We start from the raw sequence: 27,879 nt of genomic DNA, 5'->3' as shown, positions 1-27,879 counted from the left end.
CATTTGGCTAAAGGAAAGCAGCAACCAGAACCAAACTGTCTTTTGAGGCTGCCTCTTCCCTGGTGCTGATCTAGAACGGCTTTTGCTTGCCCCCCCCCCCCCCCCCCCATTGGTGTTTCCATTGTTAATCTGCCCTGGGTTTAAACTGTGCTGAAGAAGGGAAGCAGATGTTCCCGGTCCCCTTATCGAGCCATCCTGGGTTTCATGTGGTACAAACATTAATTCTAGTTGTTTCTTTTTATGAATGGCTGCATTCTGCTATGCAGAGATGTTTGGTTTTATATAGAGCTGAGCACATGAAAACGTATCAGGGTTTTAGCGCATGCTTGACAGGGCTTATCACGGTAAGACCCTGCGATGGAGGCTTTGGGCACTGAGCTGCGCATGCTCATCACCAATCTTGCAGCCTAGCTAGGCAACGGGGGGAGCAGTTCTTTGAGCTTTAGACCTCATGCTCCATACAGACCCTCAGTGGACATCTGTGGGTGAGCCTGGCACAAGGTGTAAAAACCCATCTGTGGCCACGCATCCCTTCTCGTTCGGTCATGTCCCTAAGGATTGACTGTTCCGGGCTTCCTTGAAGAACGCTGGAGAGAATTCCCAAACTTATCCAGCCAAGCAGAGGACACGTGTCCTCGATCTGCAGTGGCGGCTAGCCTGTGTTCACACGTAACATGAGGAAAGCAGCTTTCCATTCAGACTCGGAAGCTATGCTGGTTTCCACCGCTCTCCTTTATTAGCTCAGTCTGTCCTAAGCAGTACAGTTATGAAAATAACAGACGGAGCCGGAAGCCCAGGAGACGCGCACTCTGTAGTGAGGTCAGCCTATGCTGTTGCACGGTCGGTTACGTTTGGTACCATAAGGTGTTCATAATTCAAACAAAATTGGACAGATTAACAATTTTATGTACAGTAAAACAAAAGGGAAGTCATTCAAGTATCAAAATACGGAAACAAAGATTAAATAACATTTTTCTTACAATCCAGTCCCACTGTCCGCCATGAGCAACAACTCCTGTGACCTGCGGCATAGCCGACTATGAGACACTGTGACAATTGCAGCCGTGGGTTCTGAGTGCTCGAACCCAAGGCTTCTGGAGAACTCCTGAATAGGCAACCTCAGAGGCAGAGACCGCCGGAGCCTCCTGCTCAGGGTTGTGGGCTGGCCGGGAGGCAAGGAAGGGAGCCTGCGGCCACGCAGCAAGGGCACTGGGCACATTTTACCACTCTGACCAGAATGGTTCCTTCACAGCCTCGGTCTTGCCACAGGGCGTGACTCGCACAAGTGCCAAAGGCAGACCCTTCCACTTGGCACCTGTCCTGAAAGGGAGAGACCCACCCCGAGGAGTCGAAGAGGAATTTCTTGACTATTCAGAAACCAATCTTGAAAGGAGCCCCAGAGCAGACAAGCCAGAGACTTTCTGGTAGAAACACCCTGAATAAATAAGACATAGCAGCGTCAAGGGGAAGTGCCTGCCTGGGATTTCTAGAACAAAATGCAGCTGGAGCTCATCGTAGTGTCTACAGTGTCCCCAGGCTTCATGCCCACCACCGAGCTCACCTCTGGGAGCAGGATTCCTGCAAGGTGGGAGCTGAGGGCAACTTTCTAGGGCTGAGAGTGTGAGGCAGGGAAAGGAAGCTCTGTCGCCGGTACCTAGCAGTGGAGGACCATTGGCTTCTTTCCCAGAGAGGACAGAGAGCCCACAGGCCTAGCAGAGGTCAACCCTGCTTCCAAGGAGCAGCCACGAGGAGGAGGCACCCAGCAGCACTCCACACACACGCCCCAGCTGCAGTCACAGATCTGCACGAGCCTGGCCTGCTGCCCCCGAGACGGTACCCACGGGCTCAGTGCTGCTCTTTGCTCTCTACTCCAGAAACGCTGGGGAGTGGCTGGCCTGGCTTGTCCCCATCCCCCAGTACTCTGCTCCATCGTTCCTTAGGCCCGGGAGAACGCCTGCCACCCACGTCACTCTACAGAGCAAAGCTAGCGGAAGAGCCCGAGGGATACCACTTATCCTCAAGACCACAGCCGGGAAGACTGTCACTGGACATAGCCTTTTCCACAACTGGAACAGATGTGTCCAGCAAGAGGAAACAACAGTCAAAAAGAACCAGAGTGAGGCCAGCCAAGGTCCAAGCTGGCAAGCTGCAAGCTTAGCTGATAATCCCACTAGCGCTCCAGACAAAGCCACTTCTCCTTTCTGACATGGCTGCTGCAGCCTATCAACACACGGTATAGCTGCTGTGGGCAGTGCCAACATGGACAGGGGAATACCAAGGAGTTCCCCACACCAGAAACGACTTGCTCATCCCCACTGGAACCCCAGAAACTTCTGCTCTGGCCCAAGTGTCATCACCCCAGCCTAGCTCTAGACTAGGAGCTGGGAACAAAAGTTTGAAGTCTCAGCTCTGCCCCAAGCCACCCCCAGGCTGGGACTCCATCCTGAAGGCAGAGGGCTGTACGGACGAGGTCTTTTCCTGTCATCTTGATCGACAGCTTTATCCAGAAGCTGGAACCAAGTGTTAAAAATTTATAAAAAAAAATATGTTTCCTATTAAAAACACATGTCCTGGACAGGCCACTCTTGGGCCACCAAGAGTTATGGTCCCCTCGGCTTGACGCCTGGTGTCTTCTCTGCCTCCATGACTGGGTTTGATCTGCCAGACCAAGCGCTGAAAGGAGATCCTACGGGCAGGGCTGGGCCTGGGTCTTCAGAGCTGCCGACGAGGCTCGGTGCTGGGGGCAGGAGCCTGTGCTTCCACGGCTGTTTCTGCAGCACAGTGTGGCTCCTCAGTGGCTCAGCTTGGCAGAAGCAAACAACGGGGAGGAAAGAGTTAACCAAAGTCTGCGCAAGGTGGAGGAAATGGAAAGGACACAGAGCAGAAGAGAAGTCCCTGCCTCCCCCGAGCGGAGCAGAGCGGAGTGCCCTCCACAGCCTACAGCCCTCTGCTGCTCCTGGCCCATCTGTCCAGGAAGGCACAAAGACAGGCGGTGGAAGGGCCAGCCCTGGTCCCAGCTCAGCGCTGACTGACTCTTCCACTGTCCTACACTGTTGGCACCAAGGCCACAGGAACCAGTTCTTCTGTCTCCTGCCATCTAGACTGATCTTCCCACAGCTCCATGATGCTAGCTGTGGGGATGGCTGGATGATGGCTGTCTCAGGTCCCTACCACCACAGGGAGTGTGAGAATGCTGTCAGACACCAGAGAAGCTGCTCAGTGTCCGCCCTCTGCGCAGGCAGCTCCGCTCTGAGAAGGAAGAAGGTGCACTTGTGTGCAGGGCACGCCCTCGGTGAGCTGGACTCCAGAGCCAGGCCCACAGCACAGAAAGGGGCCAAGCACACACAGGTCCCTAAGAACCCACTGTTTGGACGTGCTCGAGGGTGTGGCCAGTACCAACCTTGGCCCTTACAGAAAGTCTGTCCCTGGTGGAGCCACATCGGGGCCTGACCAGGTGAGAAAGCAGCTGTGTGCAGGGCTCCTGGCACTGGTGGTCACAGTGGTAGGTGGGTCAGGAAAGGTAAAAACTGGTAGCTTTTGGCATCCAGCTGTGACCCAGGATTGGACAGGAGAGGAGAGCAACCTTGGGGAGGCTACTGGGGTCCCCGTGGAAGCTACCCCCACTCCTCACCTCCCAGGGCCTAGTGCAAAGGCTTTGGGGCCCTCGGATGGAAGCTGCCCTAGTTGTCCTCGGCCCACAGGGAGGTTCACAGTGTGGGTGGTGGAAAGCAGGAGCTGTGAGGGAGGAGCTGCTGCCAGGAGGGCAGGTCCCATGCAGCTGGAAGGAGAGCTGAGACAGCAGAGCCATCGGGTGGCAAAGGCACAGTGGGGTAGTGGAGACAGGGTGGCTGTTTAGAAGATAGTGGTCTCATACTTGGTGCTGAGGCTCCGCTTAGAGTCTGGCTTTGGGTCCACAATCCAGGAAACACTAGCGTGGGATGGGGCCTCCTGGTCCGAGTCAGGCGGTTCCAGCTGCCAAACAAGGAGACAGGGTTAGGACTGAATGTGGCCTCTGCACAGGGCCCGCACACCTGCCCGCCCTGAAGGTGAAGGACGGGCACCTCCAGGAGCCTGGAACAGTTCCTCAGGGACTACGCGGAGGAACCCTGCCCCACTAGAGTTCACGCTCTAAGCTGCAGTCTGGTCACAGTGGACAGGAAGGGGACGAATGCTCAGCAGCCCCCAGCCCCTGGGTCCCTCTAGTGGGCAGAAGAGCTCAGCCTGGGGCAGACCACACGACAAAGACAAAGGGCAGAGCACACAGCGAGTCACACAGGCAGAGCACGGAGGCCACCGGGATATAAGAGCTCACGGACACACAAGACAGCGGGAGGCAGAAAGACCTTGGCTCCAGGACCAAGAGACGGCAGCGGTAGGTAGGAAGGACGGTGGGTGGTGCAGGTGTGACAGTAACAACAGCGACTATCGGGGGGCATCGGCACCTGGGGCGCAGAGCAAAGCAGACAGACGGGGGGCGGGGTCACTGGTGCTGTAGCCACACACGGCTGCCCTCTCCTGCCCGAGGAACCCAGGATGCAGGGGAGGGGAGCTAAAGGAAGAGGGCTGCTTTCCTGGGGCAACTGCCAAGGAGTGAGAAGACATTTGATGTGCCCAGCTCCACCCAAGCCCTGGGGTGCCTTGTGGATGGGGGGTGGGGTGGGCACGTACTGCAGACTTCCTCACGCCGACCCGAGGCTTAGGCACCGGTTTGGAAGATTTTGTTTCAATCACTGCAGCTGCAGAGGCCCCCATCGTCCTGGATTTCTGGGCCTGAAGGGCCAGCTGATAGGCCACCTCAAATGCCTGCCCCAGGGTCAGGATGATCTCGTAGGTGAGGTTCTGGGAAGAAGCAGAGAGCCTGCTGAGCAGTGCAGATTCCTGCAGACCCCCTATTCCTACCGGGAGTAGGGAACTTCTTTTTGAAAATAAAAATTGAAGCCCAGCAGTGGTGGCACACACCTTTAATAATAGCACCCAGAGCCAGGGACTTTAATCCCAGGAGGCAGAGGCAGGCAGCTCTCGAGTTCAAGGCTAGCCTGGTCTATACAGCGAGTTTCAGGACAGCCATGGGTTATACAGAGAAACCCTGTCTCAACCAAAAACAACAAAACAAAAAACACCCAACAGACTTATTTCAAAGTGAGGAATTTCAGCACATTTAGTTTCCTTAGGCATGATTCTTTCAAACACTAAACTTCAAAACCAGCTAAGCTGGGGCTAGAGCACTGGCTGCTCTTCCAGAGGACCTGGGTTCAGTTCCCAACACCCACATGGTGCCCTCTTCTAGCCTAAAGGAATACATGCAGACAGAGCCGTCGTACAAAAAATAAAGATCATTAAAAAAAACCCAAAGCCCAGCTAGGCTGCTCCTATCATAAGAGACACCTGCAGCCCATCCCTGGTGTCCTGGGGACTGTGCTTTCTCCCGAGTCTTCTCTGGCTGGCTTCCCAAGGTGGAGGGAGCACCAGAGATTGGTAGTGTGCCCGTGGTCCACCGGCCTGTGGTTATGCAGCACAGTGAGTTAGGAGCAGGTGTGTCTCTGTGAGCCGCAGGCGAGGAGCTACTAGCTCACACCACGTAATCTTCAGTACAGCCCAGAGGGAGTAGAGGTAACGTTTTTAGATCATGCAGCTACTAGGGGCAAAACTGGGCATCTGACACCACAGCCTGGGACTGCAAAGACTTCCTGTAGTGTCTGTGTGGAGGGAGCCCCAGAGTGCTGGACACAGGAGACTTCCTGCTGGGTGAGCAGCTTGGGGCCCTGTCCCACCTAGGAAACGCGTAGCTAAAAAACCAAGGTGCCACCAATAGCCAGGCTTCGGGTGCTTCCCTCTGGGCTGCCACTCCTGCTGTGAAAAGGACTGCACTGGGCACCACTGGGCTTCAGTCGTAGGCCAGTCCCCGGCCTGCTAGGGCTAGGCCGGCACAGATCTCCATCCAGTCACAGAATGTGGCCCCTCCATGGCCTTGCTCATCTCTGCCTTCTCAAAGCAGAGCCTGCTGTCGTCACGGGGACACTCACCACATCCACTGTGCTGAAGACGTGGCAGTAGTGGTGGCTCGTCTGCAGGTCCTTGGTGATGTAGGCAAAGGTACACAGGTCCTCCGGGTCCTGCGCAGCGCAAGAAATGTTCCGGATCTCATGCTCAGCAATGACATTCTGCCAGGAAAAACGTGTTCTGGAACTCACGGTCTCCTCGGGGCACGCCTCTAAGATTACCACCCTAGCCTTTCACCAGCCTGGAACTTCAGACAAACCCCTTTTTCCTCACCCTGGCCATGGCCAACAGACAGCAAAGTGTTCCTAGGCAAATGCATGCTCCACCTGTCCCCACAGGAGGGCAGCAGAACACCCAGGGAGGCTGGCTCTTAGGCCAGGCCAGGGACCAGCAAACAGAGTTCCAGGAACATGGCGGTGAGGTGGCTCTGCCCACCGCTGCCCTTTGAACAGGAAGTGCTTCAAAGACTCACATACTGGACACTTTTCTCCAGCTTTTGGCAATGTTCTAGAAGATGCTGGAGACTTTAAGAGGCAGGGCACAGGAAGCAGGTTACTGAGAACATGCTTTGGAAGGTTATACCTGCCCAGGCCCTCCTCACTGTTTCCTGTCCACCACAACAGAGCGAGCTGTGCTTCCTCTTCTGAAACTGTAAGCCAGACAAGCCCTCTGTGCTCTGAACTGGTTGGGCCGCTTGGTCACGGCATGAACAGGGAACGTGGAAGTGGAGCTACGGCAGTGCCTGACCTGACATGGTTCTCGCACCTCTGCAAAGGTGGACAGGGAAGGCTGCGTTCTGTCCCTGCCCCTGGACGGAGGCTGAGGTGGAACAGGTTGCATTAGAAGGGCTGTGGCTGTTTGAGCCAGGCTTACAGGGAGAACTGGAAACAACAACCCAGGCAGACAGCTGTAATGAAGCTGGCCCAAGGACAACATGGTGTCTGAAGACAGCAGTAGCATTAAAGAGGAGCCAAAGGCTCTGTATTAGAATAACAGGAAAGTGACTTTGGAGGCAGTCTGGGCATTGGGCTATCCTACCCATGACAAACACAAGAGGATGGAGGTGTGAACTCACTGGAACCGCTAGAGTGATCTGCCTGTGCAGGGCCACCTAGGAGGTTAGGAGGGTTTTCCTGGAGCCATCTGATCGTGTTCTACCACTGTGAAACACTATGCGTCGCTGTGACTAGCCAACAGCTGAACAGGATAAAGTTAGGCAGGAGGCCAGACGAGAGGAAGAGGGGCAGATGCGGAAGCAAGACGGGCATGTTGTCCTGAGAAACGGCACCAAGCCACATGGCAGAGCACAGATAAGAGCTGTGAGTTAATTTAAATGTAAGACTCAGGTAGTAACGCGCCCGAGCTGAGCTATTGGCCAAGCATGTATAATTCATACTAAGCCTCTGTGTGTTTATTTGGGAGCTGCTGGCAGGAGAGACTGCATTTACAAGCCACAGCCATATGGCCTAAGGGCCCAGCTACTTTAGTGGATGGCAGACCCTGGCATCACCTATGAGATGCTAGTTTTGCTGTCATGAAGAGAGAGAAAGGTTACAGGGTCATGGAGGCCTGTACTCCAACTTCAAAGGAAGACCATGGGGCCAGGGGAATTCAAGAAGCTGTGATGGTGACAGCAATGGAGACTGAAGGCACCAGGAATATGGATATTTCCCAAGAAAAGCTGGGAACAGTGACCAAAGGCAAGAGCTGAAACAGCAGGGCTTCCAACCCCCCTGGCCCTCACAGTACCACACCACATGCCCAGATGCCAGCCATGGAGCTATGGGTACCACTGACCTTGCTGGGCCCTGGTTTGCTTTGGTCTGATCTTTCTCTGCTATTCCTTAGAGTGAAGTTTTTATTCTGTGTCACTCAGTCAGTCGGGAGCATGAGATTTGTCTCCCAACTTTTACTATTCAGGAAGTAAATATGATTAGGGAGTTTTGCCTGTGTGTACCTGTGAGCCACATGGGCCTGGTGCCTGCTGAGGCCAGGGAAATTCAGTTATGAGCCACCATGTGGATGCTAAAAATTGAACCTGGGTCCTCCGGGAGAGCAGCCAGCGGCGCTCTTACCCACTTAGCATCTCTCCAGCCCTGGTTTCTGAGTTTTTACTGGTGCTCATAGTTAATAGTCTGAGCTGGGCATGGCAGCACACGCCTTTAATCCAGCACTTGGGAGGCAGAGGCAGGTGGATCTGTGTGTGCTCAAATCCAGCATGGTCTGCAGACTGAGTTCCAGGACGGCCAGGACTACATAGTGAGACTGCTAGGTGGTCAGGAGCCACTGGGACCAGCGGCAGAAGATATAGTTAGGAAATGAGGTGTCTCTGGAAGGATCATGTACTGAAGGCCGGCCTTGGCTGGTAGGAGGTGTCAGAGGCTTGTCCCTGTCCCCTTTCCTGTCTGCCCCCTTGAGCTCCATGAGGTGAACAGCCTCTACCACACGTGCCCCAAACACCGAGGCAGGTGACCACAGACCAGCCCTTGTGAAACTCAGGTGGTTTTCTCTCAGGCATCTGGTCACAGCGGACACCTGCCAGCAGGCCTCACGAGAACCATACCTTGTTGGAAGCGTCGATGAACTTGACCCCTTTGTATGTGATGGACAGGATGATGGTTGGGACTTTCTTCATGTGCTCTGTAGACTTCTGTAGGAAACACGGGGCGGGCTGAGAGCGCTATCTGACCGTAAGGCCCAGGAGGTGGCAACTGGCATTCCCACTTGCTGCTCTAGTCAGCCACCTCCCCACGTTTTCCCCTTTTATTCTCATGTTGTGCATATGCCAGCAAGAAGAGGGCATTGGTTCTCATGGAGCTGGAGTTACAGGTGTGAGCTGCCATGTGGGTGCTGGGAATTGAACCAGGGTCCTCGGTAAAGGGCACCAGTGCTCTTAACTGCTGAGCTCTCTCCAGTCCCTTACCCGCATTTTGGCACAGGCATCTTGTGTGGATTCTGTCCCTCGCAGATCTTTGATCAGCATGGAACCCAGATACTGTGGGAAGGGGCAGAAGGTGGGTTCAGGAACACGTGTGCTGTCGTGTAGGATGACCTAGCCAATGTGGGCCATCCTGCTGTTAGAGGGGTCACCTTTCCCAACACAGTCCTCTCTCCTGTTCCCCTTAGCACAGCCGCCCCAGAGGGAAGGGAGGGTGGCCATCTGGGGGAGCGCGAGCGACTCACATTAGCCTCATAACCACAGGATTCAAAGATGAGTTTTTCTGGCTGGTGCTGCCAGCTCTGCACCGGGGCATAGGGGGCAGCCAGGCTGGGCGGACGGAGGGTCAGCTTGGTCTCACTGGGCTCCTCCTGTAAAAACACACACAGTTGGACACTGCTCACCTGTTCCAGGGGAGCTCTCAAATTCACCTTCTGGCCTCTAGCATACCCAAGAGTGGGGAAACCAGTGACCCCAGCAAGGGCAGAAGTCAGGTGCAGAGGGCAAATAGGCACCTGAACAGCACTGGGGCCAAGGGAGGTGCTCTCAGGGCAAGCGCAGCCAGAAAGAGCTCTGGCACCCAAGACAGGAGCACGCACAGAGCAGGATGTATGGATGCGATTTAAATGGGCCCTCTGCTAACAACTGGGGTAGTTCACACAAGAGTCTATGCAGGGGATGGAGACACAGGTTCAGAAAAGAGCTCAGACGTCTACCATTATGTGCAGGCTCCACAGAGAACCGAACTGGCAGTGTTCACGTCTGTAAAATAAACAGCTGCAGGAAGGAGAGGGAGTGCGGAGAGAACAGGGAGACGCCCAGTGACGTGGAGTGTGTGCAGGGTGTCAGAGCTCTCCCAGAGGGGCAGGGATACCTGCCGAGCTGGGGTCCAGAAGGCTACTTGCAGCAAGGGGCAGAGCCAGAGCTTGGCAAGGCAGGAGGACAGACAGGCAAGCCCTGGAAGAATGTGTGAGGGTGAAGGCTCCAAAGGCTGAGCCCAGAATGCGAGACTGCACCAGCCTTGCCCTGGTGAAGCATAGGTAAGCAGGAAATATCTAGCTGTGCCCGCGAGTCTAAGAACAGGGGCGGCGGAGCACACGGGGAACTGGGTTGTGGTTCTGCAGGGTTGGTGGGACAGGAGGACAAGGAGCTTTCAGCTACACAGAAGGAAGCTCTGGGGACTAGGATGAGTGAGAGGATGGGATGGCCGTGGGAATGAGCAAGAGCCTGCAGGGCTAGACGGGAGGACCAGCCACAGGAGAGCCCCAGACCTGAAGATGGGAGGGGCGGAGGTGGCTTTTCTCAAAGCTCCTGCAGGCCCTTGGGTAGGGTGAAGTAGGCAGCAGTGCTGCCTCCTGCTGCCGATCCCTGCAGGTTCTGACCTCCGCTCACCTGGACTCTGAAGCGCTCTACTCGAGAGGCCGCCCCAGGGTCGTACGGGCTGTCGTGGCGCCTCCTGCTGGTGTCTGCCGAGGGCAGCAGCAGCTCTGCTGACCGCCCTGTGCAGGAGTCACTCTGGCTCAGCGGGGATGACGTCTGGGAGATTAAGTCCTGGCACTGTTGGGCAAGAAACTGGTGAAATTCCCAGCTGAAGGTGTCGGCTGTTCTGAGGCTACCTAGGGTGAGCCCAGAGCTGAGGGGTGGAGAGCAAGGAGGTGTGCAAGTGGCCAAGAGCTGTGGACAGAGGTGACTAGGCCTTGCCTGGGCCGTGTGCTCACATTTATCAGCCCTAGGTGCGGCCCCACGGGAACTGCTTATGTGCACTCCTTCCTACAGTTAAAGTGGTCCTTGGTTAGTGGCCATCTCGGCACCTTGGGATACAGACAAGAGGTGCCACCCTTGCAAAGGACAGAAGCCACTCTCCTGTGTGTGAGTCCAGCAGGAGAGGGCAGGGACTGCTGTCTGCTATCCTGAGTCATGTAACCAGGACGAAAACACAGAGTCATAGACCGTCTCCCTCCTTGAACTCACTCTTAGCTGGGAAAATCTCGGGGGCTTCTGGGGTGGCTCCTCATAGGGCCTTTCCGCAAGCGAGGCGATGATGCGTTTACGGTGGCCCAGCAGGTGAACCTTCAGGACCTGGTGGCGGAGCAGAGGGGTGGTGAGTGGAGCTGGGCTCCTCAGCTCCTCCTACCCTAGCCTCCCGCGATGCACTCACATTGACAAGCTCCAGCTCCCAGAGGTTCTTCACAGTGTCGATGGAGCTGTAGCCGCTGGACAGGAAGGAATGGATGTAGTCCTGCAGCCCCAGTGAGTCCAACCAGGAGGGCACCGAGGGGGGGCTGACCCCATCATAGCCAAGAGCCTTCACCTGTGATGTGAGGAGGCAGAATGGCATCTGAGTCACAGAGCAAGAACCTGGAGACCAAGGGCTACCCCGAGACCCTCCCTTGGCACAGCCCATCACCACTCTGAGAGGTAGCAGCTTCTGGATAGAAGGAAGAGGGGCCAGTAGGTGAAGCAAGATGGAGGGAAGGGGTGACAGACTGCTTCTCCATGAGCTCTGGGAGGTCACAGGCTTGTAAGGGCAAGAATATAGTGTGTGCCAGTGAAGCAGTTACTTCCTGAACTCTGGGTTAGTAAAAGGATCCATGGGACACTGGCCACGGCACTAACAGTCAAGGGATGGAGGTGTAGCCTCAGAGAAGCCAGGCTTCTCTGCTGCTGCCTCTCACGCCTGCTCCTCTCAGGCTTCTCTGGGGTCAAGATAGGCTAGCCTGGGCTCTACTGAGTCAAAAGAGACTCCAAAGAGGGCACCAGTGACAGGCCAAGACTATGGGCCTCAGTTCTGTGCCAAGAGGACCCTAGATCCTCTTGCCCAATCAGACAAGACACTTATTACCTCTGAAGCCCTGCAGGCTTTACAAGGAAGGAACGAAGACCCTGTGCCCTGCTGGGCTCTTATGGGGGCAGACATGGGACGGACAAGACCTGCATGCCCCAGAGCCAGGCTCCTTTCCTCTCAACCTTCCTGATGTCTTTAATACAGTTGCTCATGTTGTGTTAACCCCAACCATAAAGTTACTTTGTTGCTACTTCATAGCTGTAATTTTGCTACTGTTGTGATACACAGGATATCTGATACACAGGCTGTCTGTGTGACCCCTGTGAAGGGGTCAGGGCCCACATGTTGAGAACCACTGGTCTAGGCATTCAAGAGGACAGCCCTGGCCTGGGAGTGTCACCTTAGGCAGGGAGCGTGCAGCCTGCAGCAGCTTCCGCCGGTGCTGTGGGTCGCTGATGCCAATCTCCCTCAGGTCTTGCTCTTCCATCACATTGGAGCCCTGAGACAGAGAAGAAGTTAGGTCCTTCCTATACTGGAGCCTGGCGTCCTGTGAGTCAGCCTGCCATGACCCCATGCCAGATTTTTCTGTCGCAGCTACTAAGTGAAGGCAAGAAGACGGCCAGACAGCGGCCAGCATAAGCTGAAGGCAAACCTGCTCAGACTGTCCATTCCCAGAGCGCATGGAACTACACTCACAACCCCTCTGCATCACCTCGGAGGGAAAGCTCTGCGTTCCCCACAGACATAGCTGAGTGGACAAAGGCAGGCTGACAGCGCTCAGGGAGCCAGCCTTACAAGGGAGCCCCCTGCCGTAGGAGCGGGCCCAAGCTAGGCTGCACTCAGCATTCCCACTGACCTCCACTACAGAACAGACCAGTCGGCCGGGGAAGCTGCAGAGACAGCATGGTGTCGCAATGACAGGGAAGTAGGGACAGCTGGCGGCCACAGGCCTGCTTCCTGGGTGCTGCTTTTACACGGGCTACCCGACCTCACCACCACAATGATGAGAAAATGGAGACACCTGGCAATCAGAATTTTCCAGAATTTCTATATCTGGGGGCAGAGCTTAGAGCTGAACCCAAGCAGTGAGACCCCACACCCGTAGCCCACGAGACTGTCCCATTGTGACAGACACACGGGTTTTTTTATTTGGGGGGGGGGTGTTGAGACAAAGTTTCTGTGTAGCTTTGGAGCCTGTCCTGGAACTCACTCTGTAGACCAGGCTGGCCTCCAACTCAGAGATCCGCCTGTCTCTGCTTCCTGAGTGCTGGGATTAAAGCCGTGTGCCGCCACCACCTGGCTTGTATTGTTTTTTGAGACAGGTTTCTCTCACTGTGTAGTTCTGGCCTGCAACTAAGAGACACCCCTGCCTCTGCGTCTTGAGTGCTAGGATTAAAGGTGTGTGGCACCGCCGCCCCACTGACACCTCTCCTTAGTTCTGATTACCCAGGCCAGGCCACTTATGCAGGCTGCCTTTCTCTGAAGCCAGTGGAGTCCCTGGGTGAGGGCATGCCCACTCCCAGTGCTGGAGGAAGAACGCCCTGTTCCAGGTCATTCAGAAGTGGCACCACCAGAATCCCAAGTCACCGAGCTCTGCTAGGCCAGAGCTGCAGACGGCACCTATCGCTTACAGAGTGTGTACATTTAAGGTCCTGGCAGATGTGTCGCATCAGCGCTGGGTTACCCATTCTCAGGGAAATGAGCGTTGGGTGTCCCAGCGAGGCTGATGTCTTCTCACTCTGTTTAGGCATTCTTCAGGGTCCCTGTTTGGCTTGTGTGTGCTTTCCAGGGAGGAGACAGACCTTCTCTCCGAGAAGGCTAGTTTAGCTACCTCTCCTTGGCCACAGGACATACCTCCTTTCTGCCATGCAGAGTCTGGGGCCAGCTTCTAGGTCACCCCGCTGTTTCTGCAGCTGCTCTGCTTCTCCCAGTGTCCCTACGGGCTTCCTGTAAAGCCCTTCTTTTCCACACCTGAAAGGGCTCAGCTCTCGTGGCACGTGTTGAATGTCGGGCGTGGGAATCCCTTCTAGGGTTACTCTTTAAGCACTGTCATTTTCTTGTGTCAGCGATGTCCTTGAGCCAGTTGCTCTTCCTGGCTCAAGAACAGGCAGAGGCGTCTGTGGAATTATGTCCTGTGGGTCTAGAATGGCTGCTTCTGGGCCTTTCTGAATTCCATCTAGAAAGGCAGGTATCCACTCCCACGGTGCACTTGGACATGTTAGGCAGCTTGGGACAGTGCATGCAGACCATGGCCTGGTGGCCCCATCTCTGCCTCAGCACCTGTGTGTGGGACAAAGATCCTACAGAGGACACCACCAGCTTGAGAGCTCTGTAATAGACTTTGCTGTTTCGGGGCTGCAGAATGCACCCCCTGCAGCTGCTTAGGACTGCATCTAAGGTCTGCTGATAGGTAAGGCCACACACTGTCCCTCTACCGACACGTGGTAAACCAACACGAACTTCCAGAAGCTTGGCCAACAGCCACTTCCATCATGCTCCTTCCGCCAGCTCTATGTGAATCAAACCCTAGGCCAGGGTCAGGAGCTGTAAGCTCTGAGGAAGACGAGGGGAACAAATGAAGGAAGGGTACAATGGGAAATATGGCTCCCAGAGCAGTTCCTGCTGTGTCCCTAACTCTCCCTGGGACCTTGGCAGTGTGGATGGTGTTTGCATGGATGGGGGATCCTGCTGCCCCGACAGGCCCTCTCCTGACTCAGCTTGCACCTTCTTCCCTACGGTTTGTCTCTCTTGAGTACTTACAGAGCTCAGCACAGCACAATGCCAAGTTGTTACTGCTCTGTTCTGTGTCTATGTTGCTACACCACTCTTGACCAACGGCTGAGCCCACTGTTAAAGAGGGTTGACTGCATATTCTGTCTGCTGGACACTCACTTTCTTCTCTTATTGCCTAAACAATACAGGGTAACAAATGGTGGTCCAGCAAATCCTGGGGAGAGAGGGCGCAGAAGGCCCTGCAACAGTAGGCAAGGGCTGGACAGCTAGAGAGCAGGGCAGCGAACCAGGTCTTAGACCAGGAATGAGGCTGTCACCAAAAGCAGCGCCAGTCACGATCTGTCCGTGCTCCCGACATCAGCTGACCCTAGTGAGGAGCCACGTAGCCATGCATGCCTTCACAGTGGGGTAAAAGACACATTTCAGAGACCAAGGCAGCCAGGCTGAGGCCGGGGAGGGGCAGATGGCAAGGGGTTGCAGGGGTAAGTACATTGGGGAGTGTAGACCTCAATTTGAAAGACCTTATCCTCCCAGGTTTAGAGCTCCAGGGAAGCCCAGCTGAGGGGAGGGAGCTGCCCAGCTCCACACAGCAGGCAGGAAAGGCTGGATTCCACCACATCCTTGAATCCAAAGGAGGGACATGGTAAGAGGCACAGTCCTGGGCTCTGCCAGACGCCACATAGGCAGCACCCCAGCAATCAGGTCCTAGACTAGAGGGTGACCTCTCTGATCTCCTTCCCTTCTGTGGATCTAAGGAGCAGCATCCGTGAAGGAACATTCCAGATAGGAGACGGGCAGGAGGGAAGCAATGACAGCTGCACTGCTTTCCGGTCTTTGGGCCAGGATCAGCTGCAGAATGCAAAGGAGACCCCAGAGCAGGTTACTCCATGGGAGGGGCGGAGAGGCTAGGATGCACTCAGTCCATCCATGGGCTGTGCTGTGGCTGGTTGTTCTCAGGACTGAGGATCTCGCTTACTAGAGAGCGCTACCAGAAAGAGCAGAGCAGGGAGCCCCTCCTCTACCATCTGTCTCCGGTTTGTGTGCACTGAGTCCTGCCTTCTCCACATCAGGAAAGTGTTTTCCTCAGTAGGAAACTTATGCAGCTTTACTCCAGAACACTTCGAAAGTGAAGGATGCACAAAGCAATTGTGAAGGCCATTTGTCTATCTGTCCCCTATGGTAGGGGACACCATCATTTTTCTTTTCCTTTGTTTTTTGCCTCAAGATGGTATATTTTTCTCCGTGAGTTAATGTTTGTTGCGCTCCGTTCTGTTTTTGAGACAGGACCTCACTATGTTTCTGGGGTTGGCCTGAACTGTGTAGACCAGACTGACTGGAACTCACAGTAATGCACCTGTCTCTGCCTTCAGAGTGATGGGGTTCAAAGCGTGTGCCACCACTGCCTGGCCTTAGACACCTTTGAACAGTGCACACCATCTTGCTGTCTCCTTGTGGAAAGAACTGTGGAGGTGCTGGGGTTTATCCAGGCAGGTTCTTGTTGTCTCTGTCCTTTTGATCTGGGAGAGGCAGAGGTGCTGGTTTTCTCCCCACTTCTGCAGCGTGGGTTTGCTGGGCCAGAGTCAGCCGAGGGTTGGTTGGTTTCAGTCTTGTGTGTCTGCAGGCACTGGGAGGCAAAAGCAGCGCAATCCGTGCAGATGCCATTGCTGCCCGCTCTGCTCCAGAGGAGGGCATGCACCACCCTATGGCCCCTCAGCCTCCACGCAGTAACAGCCGCTCGCCAGCTAGGGTAATAATGGCACGCTCCCTTTGGAGCTTATGCGAATGCATGGGACCATGAAGGACACTGGTAAACAACATCTCACAGGTAGGATGAACAGGGAGGAGGAGGAAGAGGAGCACCCTGTCCAGAGTCACTGGAAAGGATCTAGAGAATACAGTCTTCACTTAAGCTCTCTAGAGAATACATTGTCTTCACTTAAGCTCATTGAACCAAGCAGAGCTGTGAGTTTTCTCCTGAGCTTTCCCTGGCTACTTCATGGTGACCACAACCTGGCCTTCCCATGCAGGTGTTATGAGCATGTGCCACCACAGGTCAGGCTGCAGAGCACAGAGAAGACAGATTCTCATTTCCCTTATCAGCCTTTTGGAGGGTGAGTGGGTGGAACTTGGATCAAGGGACCATCAGTACCTGGGGCACCTGAGTTTAGCTCTCACATGGCAAGGCTGATGTAGCCCAAAAAGGACATAGGCTTTTCTGAGAACGTGCCTGTCTACGCCTCATCTCTACCAACCTCCTGCTTTGGGCTCCATGTCAATACAGAGAAAATTGTAGCCCAGCAGTTGGCTCACAAAGTGCTGTGCAGAGACTCGGGGAGTGGGGAGGGCGAGAAGCTGGATGCTGTGCAGCATCTGGGCAGCTCTGCTCCAGTTGACTGCGGTTCACAGACTAGCAACAAAGGTAAGGGGGGAGGCACAGAAAGAAGAAGTGGCCATAGGGAGCACAGGGGCCAGGGCAGGAGACCCATGGGTCAAGCAGCGTGGCTTGAAGGGAACAGCCTGCTGAACAGGACAGCACCGTAGAGCCTGGGGATTTGGGTGACAGAGAAGGGGCTCCTGGTCAAGCGGTGCTGAGAGTCAAGACCAATAACCTCAAAACAGACAGGAACCCCATGGGAGCCTATCAGCACTGCAGCAGATCCCGTGGAGAAAGAAAGCAGTGGGGGCAGCTGGAGGCCTCTCAGGTGTAGCATAAGAAGCAACTTCCTTCCCATCCTGTCTGCTTCTAACCAACTTGGAGCCACATTCCCACCCTAACACTCCACACCGAATGTCCTGACACTTTCAACCACCTTCTGGAGGCCAAGGTGGACCTGGATGCAGGCCTTCTGCCTGGTGGGAGCCACAAGACAAAGACCCTTCAACACAGCGTTCAGAGACATCAAGGCACCTCACATGACTTTCAGGACTCCAGGGTCAGGTGCAGCTCACCCTCCGGCCTCATCAGGCCCAGTTCTCAAGCCAGCTTCCTGTCTCATCACCAGCAGTCTCTAGCCCATCACCTGCTTTCCCCTTTAGACTCGGTAAGCACAGGTCCAAGTTTGGAACTAGTCTCTGCTGTAACCTCAGTGCTCTGGTCCTCCACTGTCCCACCTGTGGTCCTGGGTGACGCTGCTCTGGGTCCTGTGTGCAGCAGAAAGTGGCTGTTCTACAGCATCTAGAGCCTTCACTCAGGTCTTAGCACGAGGATGCTCCACCATGCTACTGCTTTCTGAACTTGATGTCTGCAGCAGGATCTGCCATTCCTTCACCCCCATTTACAGCAGAAGACAGAGGAAACCCATTATTCCCTCCAAAGGATGAGTCGCCCAGAGATTAGCACAGGTGTGTCTTGGCAGTCCTTACACCGCCCGTGCACAGTGGGTCATGCATCCCTTTGTGCGTTCCCAACAGCCCCACATGGTCTCCCTCTCTCAGATATTCTTTGATCCTACGCCTTTTCACATCCCTCACAACCCTCTGGCTTCAGAGGCACCATCCCTTATGCCATCAGCACCCCACGAGGCTGTCACTGTGGCTCAGCAAGCTTGAAGGCACAGGTGTGCCAGCATCAATGCCCTCCTGAACTGACCGAATGTGTTTGCTCCTTACTCCTGGGAAAGCCCATTTCCTGTGAACATGGTCTGTGGTGAAGATGAAAGGGCCACGAGGCAGTGTGGTGGCTGCTGGCTGGCAGGGCAGCCACACTCCCTTGCCTGGTTTCCTGGTCCTAGCGTTGAGTCCCGCATCAGTCTCCACCAGCACAAGAGCTCAGGTAGCTCTCATGGCCTTGGCTGGACCCTTTCTGCCTACAGGCAAGGGTGTGGAAGAGGTTCAAGCCATAAAGTGCTAGCCCAAATTCATCATAATCACCATGGGAACAGTCAGGACTAAGAGCATGAGCCCAGACAACATAGAACCTGTAAAGCCACCATGAAGCTTTCAGTTGTCTAGAGGACATAAGTCTTCTGTGTGGCCCCAAAGTGAAGCTGGGGGAGGGGCAGACAGAAGGCATAAGGACTCAGTGTGAATGTGAGCATTATAGCAGCCAGAGCACTGGGTCCTCCGTCACTGAAGACATCAGGGCAGAGACGGTCTGGCATGGTGAAAGCAGATGGGCCTGGAACACGCCTTAGCATGCACAGAGCTCCACCGTGCTCACGAGCACCCTGACACACAAACATGTGTTCAGATGTTCCCAACACATCTGGAGCTGGGGTTACTGGAGCTACTTTGCATTCAGTAGGAACATCTCCAGGGAATCTTAGAACCAGGTGAAACATTCACAGCCTACTGCGAACCAAACTGGACGGGGTACACCAGGACCACGTGCTTAGTGAGTGTTTCTGGGATGGGAACATGCCTCTGCTAAAACTTATTCTCAAGTTCACCTGGCAGTTAACATACAATTACCCAGGATGGGGTTTGCCACTCAGGCCCCTCCAGGTACCTGAAGCAACATACTAAACTCAGGTGTGCTCAGGCAACTGCTGGGTGGGCGCTCCTGTGGATGCTCCAGACCAAAGAGCTCTGCCCTGGAGGACCCAAGGTGTTGGCTACAGGGTGGAGGGTCTTTCTGGTACAGGCTCTGCACCTTATATGGGCATGTGGTTCAGGGTCCTGCTTCCCCAAAAATGTTATCTAGGCATTTTCTGGTTTGGTTCTAGGTAGGGTCAGGTAGCCCTGGGGTTGCTCCAGGCCTGGAGAAGTAACCCTTTCCAAATTTAGGAGCTGTGTCCCATGATCTGCAGGCTCAGCCCCTGGAGCACTGGGGAGGTCTGCAGATCTCAGCCACTCTTGTTTGACCTGCCAGTGGCACAGTGAAGGGAGGACTTAGGAGGAAAGATCACAAAACCCCACAGCCAGGGCCAGTCGTCCTTCCCACTGACAGACCCACCGTCTTCCTAGTTCATGGTCCTTCCCTAAAGAGTGTGGCGAGTCCGCAGCAAGAGTCCAGGAACCGTAACACACCCACACAGCTTAAATTTTACAAAGGGAAAAACAATTTTAAAAACTGCAGCTTTTAAAGTTTGAAAAAGAGCCCAACCTTGGCTCACTGCAGACTTGCACCCTCCAGGTCTTCCCTGGAAACCAAAGCAGGCCCCGCGAAGACACGAAACCCTGTGCTGACAGAGTAAACCCCGCCACCCCGCTGGGGCTCTGTGCCCTCACACGAGGGCAGGACAAGTGCACACAGTGACAGCTCTGCTGCGAGGGACGGTCTGGAGCCCCGGGACTAAATGGGAGGAACAGGGCAGTGGGTCTGCGAGGGGCGGTCTGGAGCCCCAGGACTAAATGGGAGGAACAGGGCAGTGGGTCTGCGAGGGACGGTCTGGAGCCCCGGGACTAAATGGGAGGAACAGGGCAGTGGGTCTGCGAGGGACGGTCTGGAGCCCCGGGACTAAATGGGAGGAACAGGGCAGTGGGTCTGCGAGGGGCGGTCTGGAGCCCCGGGACTAAATGGGAGGAACAGGGCAGTGGGTTTGCTCACCTACCAAGGTGTGCAGCTTCTAAATAGTTCTGCCACACCCAAAAACGAGAGAACGGGCGGCACTGTCCAGAGAGCGGCTTCTTGCCTGGTAACTCCCAAGCACACATTTTCATTTGGCGAGTTACCAGCAGTACGGCCCTGGCCAAACCACGTAACGGAAACAGGTGACGACGACAGCACACGCCATGGTGCTGGGAAGTCACAGAGCTCACATACATGAACTGCCGACATCGGCTATCATGGCTGCTGCGATGTCACAGCTCCTGGGCATGCCTTGGCTCAGGCACTGCCTTGAATGACCCACACTGGGCAAGGTTTCTAGGAGACAGACAACAGTGGGACCACTGACTCCTAAGCCCGGAGTCTAAGCTGAGTCCCCACTCCCCAGGGAGCGGAGAAGCCCCGGTTATTCCATTGACCCCTTGTATTCTGAGTGCAGACTGAACCTTGGAAAAGCAACCAAACTGACATTCAGCCTTTCCCTGACAGCCTGAGGTCAGGCACATGTGGCCCTGGCCTCTGTCTCACTTGGCTGGGGAGACAGGGACCTTTGCTTCAGTGACAACAGCAAAGGTCTGAAAAATAAGGAAATTCCTGGCATCCACCTGAGATGGGACTTGGGTCCCCATGGGGTACCTGGCTGTCCTGTCCACCAAAGCTGTTGGGGACTGGCTCCACATGATGGCCAAGATACCCAAGCATCCAGTCTAAGAAGCAGGGATCCTTCGGAGAGTACTCCACCCGAATGGCATGGGACAGAGACAGTGGGGCCAGGAGTGTCTGCAAAGTTGGCATCAGGCACTCTGCTGACTTCCTAGCTCCTCCCTGGGGTAGGGGATTACGTGCTCTTTCAAACTCCAGCTGGCTCAGGTCAGGGAAGCCGGGGTTCAACAAGCAGCACCAGTCGTGGCCACTGAGGTGGCCTGCAAGCACTTACCAGGAAGCGGACGTCATCAAAGCCATTCAGCAGCAACTTGCTCTCATACTGCTGTAGGCCGACTGACTCCAGCCACTCCCCGACGCTCTGCTCCAGCGTCCGAGAACCTGACGAGAGAGGAATCGGCAGACGCTTGAAAAGGGAAAACCCATTAAGGCGGTAGCAGCGGCACTCAGAGGAAGACAGATGGCACTGCCACATCATAGTCATTACCATAAAGCAGCCAGACTGTGTACAAGAGAGCAGAGAGAGCAGGCACGCAGCTTCTGCTCTCTCCTCCGTGCAGGCAGGGCAGAGCTGCCTGGTACTGTACACGGGCCAACTCGGGCGGCTGCTGCCCACTCACACCCCACCGTGTGAGCTGTCCGGGACCAGGGCTGAGGCTGCACATGCACGATCTTGCCCTAGGGGGTTGGGGGAGCCAACCCCCAGCGGTCTCTGGGTCAACTCCTAATCAGTGTCCACACAGAAGCATGGCAGAAAGTCTGTCCCCATAGGCATTAGAGGGGGACACTAGAGCTCCTAAGTGCCCACCAGCCTGGCCGCTCCTCTCCATGCAGCTTCTAGGGCTGCTGCAGGCTCTGGCGAGGGGCTAGTTCTGCGACCTTGCAGCATAAACCAGTCAGGCGCGAGCGAACGCGCGTCTTCATGCAGCTGAGGGGCACAGGCACACAGCGAGGGCTCCGGGAAGGAAGCAGTGGCGGCTGTTCACAGGGGCCCAGCACATGCAACACAAGCAGCACACAACATGGCAGGGGGAGAGAAGGGACTTTTACTTGTTGTCCCCCAGCAGTCCCGGAATAAGCAAACCATGTCCCCAGCTCTTTGCGCTCCTAGCTCAGGACAGTCAGGGGGCAGTGTGGGAATCAGGCTCAGGTGTGGCTCTGCTGGGCCAATGGCATGGTCTTCTACCAGGCTGTGTGGCCAGCAAACTTGGGTGCCTCCGGGGCTGAGACGCTGAGTGAGAAGCTGCCTTCCTGGTCTGGGTTGGCTTCCGGGAGTGCTCCCCGTCTTCAGTGGCGGTTCCCGTGACCCGCCTGCCTGCTTAGGGGAAAGCCGCCTGGCTGTTCAGTTCTTGGTCAAAGAAGACAAAACCCAAGCAGATAAAAGAAGGAGGCGGCACTTGTCTGTCAGGACCGGCAGCTCGTCTATTTACACTGCGCTGCTCTCTGGCCGTGTGGCACACACAGCTTTCTTCCTGGGGTCTCTGGTCTCACCATCTCCACAGACGCACAGGCAAGGGGAACAGTTATTCACTGTGCTCCACGGTCGGCACAGGACTGTGGCAGTGCAGGGAGGATGAGAGTTCAGTCCTTCCCGGCAGTCCTCAGATGTTCTGAGCTGGACGCCTTCACATATCCCACCTTACTTCTTTGGTTCTTGCAGTAAGAACGGGTAAAAGAAAGATAAAGAAGGGGAGAAAGAGAGAGCTTCAAGGCAGGAGAAAGAAGAAGCAGCTACAGAGACATCACCTCCCAGGGACTCTTCTCGACACGGTGAAAGTCATTCTGCCGTTACTGGCAGTCTCTGCCCTTCAAGGCAGGACAATGCCAATTTGCTTGTTTTAGGGACCCTGCTGACCAACTGTGGCAGCCGTCACTCCTCTCCTGTCCTCCGCAGAACAGATGGTGGGTGGTGACAGGGTAGTCTCTGGATGCAGGCTGTAGCAGTGTTCCAAAATGCCGAGTCTGGGGGCTCCTAGACTTGCCCTTGAATGGAAAGTCAGCTCCAGGAACCTACGCAGCAGGCTCTTGAATGCTCATGAGCTTGTATGGCCCCCACTGCTGATTCATTCCTGCTTGTAATCCCAGGGCTGGGCAGCTGTGGTCCAGGCTGCCGCTGGTGGATGTGCACGCTTAGAGCCGCAGCAGAGTGCTTTGTCTCAGGCTCCGGGGCTCCACACTGCTGGCTGCCGGCTGCCGGCTCCTCAGTCCTTGCTCACTCTCGTGTCTGGCCCTCCCCTTCCTCCCCTCCCACCCTTCCCCCTTCTACGCTCAGGAAAATACATCAGGGATCGGACATTGGAGCAGAAGCTGCTGCTGCTGAGGGAGCCAGAGTGAGATGACAGGTTTCCTGGGAGCGATGCCGCGGTGCAGACGAAGGCACCTCAAGTTTGGGGGGCAGGAAACTCTTACAGGCACAGAATAATCATGCCTGTAACTTGGGCTGGCAGTTTTGAGGACAACCAGGAGAGGGGACCAAGGGGCAACACAACCCACAGTTAAGTTAACTTGTCCCTTTAGGAAACATTGTCCTGTTCAGCAAAAAAACGGCAAAGCGAGGCTACTGCACCTGCTGCTCCTCAGATGAGGACGCAGGGGCCAGGCAAGGGAGCACACACCTAGAGTAGGACACTCAGCAAGGGACATCCAGGGAGGGGGAAAAGGCCACAGATAGACAGGAACCACACGGCACCGGCAGCATTGTGTCCAGAGGGACCAGGCCTTTGGAGGCTACACTCGGAGCTACTCAATAGTGAATGGGGAGTACAAACAGAAGAAAGCCAGGCTATCGTCTCTACAGGGCAGGCCTTTGTTCGTGTGATGGACTGCTGGTAGCTGGCAGAGGCACGAAGCAGTTGTAAGACATGTCTTTTGGGGATTTGGGTATCTAGCTTCAGTGTCATAGAAATGGGCATGGCTTCCATTCACTCAAGCGCATGAGTATCTGATGGGTTTACTATGCAGTAAGCGGCTAAGAGGTGCTGGAAGGAGCCTGGCACTCAGGTAGGATGAAATGAATGACTTGCCCTGGAGTCTGTATTTAGAACCAGGATTTGAACTCAGGGCAGTGCGGCTCCAGGAGCCCAGACTCTGCCCAGCAAAGCCCATTTCCTTTCTCAAATGTGCATAGGACCCGTCCCGCCTCCATCAGGCCTCTTGGCAAGGCAAAGATGTCTAAGACTGGGAAGGGCCAGGAAGACTGCTGGGGTCAGTGCTAAAGGAGGTGCAGGCACGGAACCCTGGAGAGGGGGCACACTCATCAGAAAGGGAGACTGGGCCTCCTCCGAGATGGCCTAGTTCTGGGGTCTGAAGGAGGGCTCTGGGGCACTTTAGGGACCTCTCTTCTGAGAAAGAAATCTGGCATGATGGCCCATTTCACAAAAAGGAAAAGCAAGACAGACCTTACCCCAGTGGCTTGGATGGACAGAGTGGCCTGTTCTGTGGGGATCTGGGTAACACGGGCAGAAGACTGAGAGATCCCAGAGACTCTGACAAGTGCTGGCAGGGAGCACACTCACCCAGCCCAGACTGCCAGAGTAGCAAACAAGGCATATGGGGCCATGTTTTCAGAACCAGCTGGTGCCAGGCAGGGCCACGTCAGGAAGTAACCCCAGTGTGGCCATTCTAATGAAGTCTGAAGCAATGAGCGACTGGACAGCCACATTACAACCCCTTTTCTTCACAGCCAGCCTCACGTTCAATCCATACACTTGCCCCCAGAATGCAGGGCCGTTTCTCCATAAGGTCCAGAGCAGGGCGTGGCCCAGGCTGGCCCCTTTCTCCTACAGACGTCTGTTTTGGGTCAGAGAGGAAGCTGAGGCTGCCAGGGCCAGGGAGAGGCCTGTGTTTTTACAAGGTGGGGAGCAGTACAGTACCTGAGATCTTCTGCTGTTCCTGAGAAAAGTCAATTCCTTCTCCAATCGAGCTCATGATTTTCTCAATCTGAAACAGAAGGAAGAGAGCAGAAGAGGGGTTAACTCGGGGTCAGCGTTGCCAGCTCAAGGCCAGCCCCACCTAGCTACCCTCCCAGGGTCTAAGGCAGGAGGGTGTGGACTGAGGATGAAGACGCGACCCCTTTCCTGGACTCGGAAGCCTCACTCTCCAGCCCAGTGGTCTGTACTAGTCACTGCTCGTCGGTAGAACTGGGGTTTCCCGAGGACACAGTGCCAGCTTTGCTCTGTTATGCTCCAAGCACCTAGAGTCATGCTTGGCAGACCGTGAGCAGAATGCAGGTAAGTGGTGGCCATTACTGCTAGGCCTGAGGTGTGTGTGTGGGAGGGGGTTGTGTAGCCCTGGATGGGAGGCTAGATGAAGTTTTGCATGCACTGGGGGAAACCAGACATCAACACTGACCTTCCTCTGGACCACAGCAGAGACAGTGAGCCTCAAAGCAGCTAAATGGCCTCAGCACAGCCCCTGGTATGGACCACCTGTCTCAGCACCTGGCTTTGCTTACTGGGGGCTGGAATCAAGCTGCCCCATCTGCGCCTCAGTCCAGTGTGTTCGGCCAGGGGTAGGTCTAGACAGCCAGACAAGGATCGCCTGTCCCCCTTTCTTGGGCTGCAGCGATAATGAGCTCATTCACAGCTTCTTCCAAAGCTATGAAAAGAGGGACCTTTTGTACCAAGGCTTGGATGCTCTTCCCCTAAGTGCAAGTAAGGAGCCTGGGTCTGACAATCAGAAAAACAACTCCCAGCTGGCCTCCAGCTGGCAGACAGGGCGTGCAGCTGACACCCAGGGGAGCACAGACTAAGTGCCTTCTCTCTCCCTGAGGCCAGTCCAGCTCACATCCTCAGCTAGAGCTCAGTCAGAAAGCACAGGGACACAAGTGAAGTAAAGCAGCCTATGCGCAGACTGTGGTGGGGATGTGTGCTTGAGAGGCAGTTCCAGGGTGGGTCTGCACTGCCCCTGGAGTAAACAGTCGCCACATGTGTCCCTACGTGATTTCAGGTGCTGACCCAGATAGTCAGGAAAAGACCATCAACCTCTAAAGTCTGGGATGTAAATACATAGAGACTGGATTAACCCTATACCATGCTCACAGGAGATGCGCAATGGAAATCAGCTTGTACTCACTGCCTCTGTTCCTATGAGGGTTCCAGCCTACTAAAGCCTAAACTTGAAGCTCAAATAAATATTTTTATTGTGTATGGGTGTTTTGCTTGCAATAATGTCTACGCACCACATGTGTGCCTGATGCTTGTGGAGGCCAGCACAGGGCACAGCATGCCCTGGAACTGAAGTACAGATGGTTATGAGCCACCACATGGATGCTGGGAATCAAATCCAAGGTTCTCTGCCAGCAGCAAGTGCCTTTAAACCCTGAACCATCTCTTCAACCCACTCAAAAAATATATATATATTTTTTAAATTTTTAAGACAGGGTTTCTCCATGTAACAGTCCTGGCTGTCCTGGAACTCACTTTGTAGACCAGGCTAGCCTTGAATTCACAGATATGCACCTGCCTCTGCCTCCAAGTGCTGGGATTAAAGGCACGTGTGCCACCACCGCTTGGCCCCAAAAATATTTTGACTCGTGTTACTTTTGAGACAGGATCTTACTGTGTAACCATGGCTGGCTTAGAACTCACTACACAGTCCAGCCTTGCCTTGAATTCAGAGATCCTGGCTCTGCCCACCCAGCAAGTCACCATGCCTGGCCCTTGATGTGTACGTCAGAAACTACAAGACTATTCAGAGACCAGCGTGCCTCCTGCTTGCCTTCCATTACCTTTCCTGTCCACCCTTTTAGATCACTTCCCAGACACGGGCAAACGTACAGACAGCCCTGCCCTTCCACCCCGCAGACATATCTTGTTTTTCCATTAACCAAGTTCTGGAGCTTTTTTCACGATCACAGAGAACTCGAAATGAGCCACATTGATAGAGCAGCTCTCCAACTACGTGTTTAACAGTTGCCTGGCACTGCCAGGGCTGCAATGAGCGGTTCCGCACATGTCTTGTGCACATTTACAAGCACGTGAGTGGGGTCACTTCTGTGTGTGTGCTACAAGTCAGAGCTGAGTGGTCTGGGGAGGTGGGTCGGTGGTGAAGTGCTGTCTGCGAATGTGTGGCCCCGAGTAAGGATCCCACAGACAGTATAATGACAGTAATAACGGATGTGGGAGCTGCACCTGTAAACTCAGCACCGACTGTAAGATAGGTAGGGACAAGAGAGTCCCCAGCTCACTGGCTCGCTAGCCTGGAATGCAGTGTCTTAAGGAGGAAGGTGAAGTTGACCTCTGACCTCCACAAATGCACCGTGATGAAGCATGGGAGTGGCTGCTGCACTTACACACGACACCTGCGTGTGCATGGAGGCAGAGCCAGCGGCAGGTCACAGAACCCCTGCTCCCATCCTCAGCAATTCTGCTGAAGGTCTTCCCGGAACGGAGCTCAACAATGCATGCTGTCAGCTCCTTTCCTCTGCAGGGCATCTATCTGTGACATTTGTCTTCCCCAGAGTTACAGCGTTTCTGTATGTAACTCCAGCACGGGGGCTCCTGCCCTCTGGAGAGGCTCGCCTGGCCCAGCCTAGAAGACACCTCACAGCCAGGCAAACAGCAGTTACTCAATAAATCCTGCTCCCTAGCCTTCCTTTTCCTTTCTAGAACATCTGTAGAAGAGCCAGGCGCTCAAGGAGGGAAGACCACATGGGGGAGAACGACCTTCATTCCCGAGGTGGTGTCAGAGTGGGAAGATGGGGACATCTACAGCAGGGTCCCCAAGAGTGAAGTCAAGTGCATTTTATCCCGAGCACGGCACATGTGAGTGAGTGAACGAGTGAACGAGCAGGCACTTTCCATTACGATGGCCTAGCAATGAAAAGTCATTGTCCAAGTCACAGTCCGTACCATGGAGAGGGGGCAGCAGTGGGTGGTGGTCCCGTGTATTCTCCTATTCCTGAGATTTCCCAGAGGGCCATTTGACATGAGTGCTGCTTGACCCCAGAACCACCCACATGTGCCTGGAGGTCGGCACAAGCCAGGGTTTCCGCACTGTTCTGTGCGCCTGTGCCAGTGGACACAGCTCTGTGAGCTGCCACAGCCAGGCCACGCTGAAGGGTCCAGTGTGTGGAGGACCTGCGGGAACAGGCCAGTCTTCTGACAGCAACTGGAACCTACAGAGGTGACATGGGTGTCTGGGAGGGGTTCCAGGCAGCCTTAAGTAGGACTGTGGAGTCACAGGGGCTGGGCTTTGCTTTCCCTGCTTCCACGCACAGCCCAGAAGCAGAGGACCCGGCACCTGCAGCTCTGGTGAGCAAGGAGAGGCAAG

General features: G+C 55.0%; 1 protein-coding gene across 7 annotated transcripts in view; it reads right to left on the bottom strand.

Annotated features, from left to right (window-relative positions):
* Positions 1-713: 713 nt before the first annotated feature.
* Anks1a (ankyrin repeat and sterile alpha motif domain containing 1A) overlaps positions 714-27,879 on the bottom strand; it is a 159,802-nt gene continuing 132,636 nt past the window's right edge. For 4 of the 7 annotated variants that reach the window (XM_075979676.1, XM_075979679.1, XM_075979681.1 and 1 more), the window contains 12 exons: positions 24,480-24,546; positions 20,882-20,988; positions 12,124-12,222; positions 11,097-11,249; positions 10,910-11,017; positions 10,331-10,495; positions 9,184-9,309; positions 8,924-8,995; positions 8,564-8,650; positions 6,024-6,161; positions 4,669-4,839; positions 714-3,972 (listed from right to left, as the gene is read on the bottom strand). In XM_075979676.1, the coding sequence (XP_075835791.1) occupies positions 3,853-3,972; positions 4,669-4,839; positions 6,024-6,161; positions 8,564-8,650; positions 8,924-8,995; positions 9,184-9,309; positions 10,331-10,495; positions 10,910-11,017; positions 11,097-11,249; positions 12,124-12,222; positions 20,882-20,988; positions 24,480-24,546 (1,413 nt within the window). In that variant the 3' untranslated portion in view covers positions 714-3,852. Of the gene's footprint in view, positions 3,973-4,343; positions 4,443-4,668; positions 4,840-6,023; positions 6,162-8,563; positions 8,651-8,923; positions 8,996-9,183; positions 9,310-10,330; positions 10,496-10,909; positions 11,018-11,096; positions 11,250-12,123; positions 12,223-20,881; positions 20,989-24,479; positions 24,547-27,879 lie in introns of all 7 variants that reach the window. The other 3 variants (XM_075979682.1, XM_075979683.1, XM_075979678.1) reach the window with 2 other exon arrangements.

The sequence above is a fragment of the Microtus pennsylvanicus genome, chromosome 7 (genome assembly GCF_037038515.1).
Source record: "Microtus pennsylvanicus isolate mMicPen1 chromosome 7, mMicPen1.hap1, whole genome shotgun sequence".
Taxonomy (NCBI): Eukaryota; Metazoa; Chordata; class Mammalia; order Rodentia; family Cricetidae; genus Microtus; species Microtus pennsylvanicus.
This window is presented reverse-complemented; position numbering and strand designations above follow the sequence as displayed.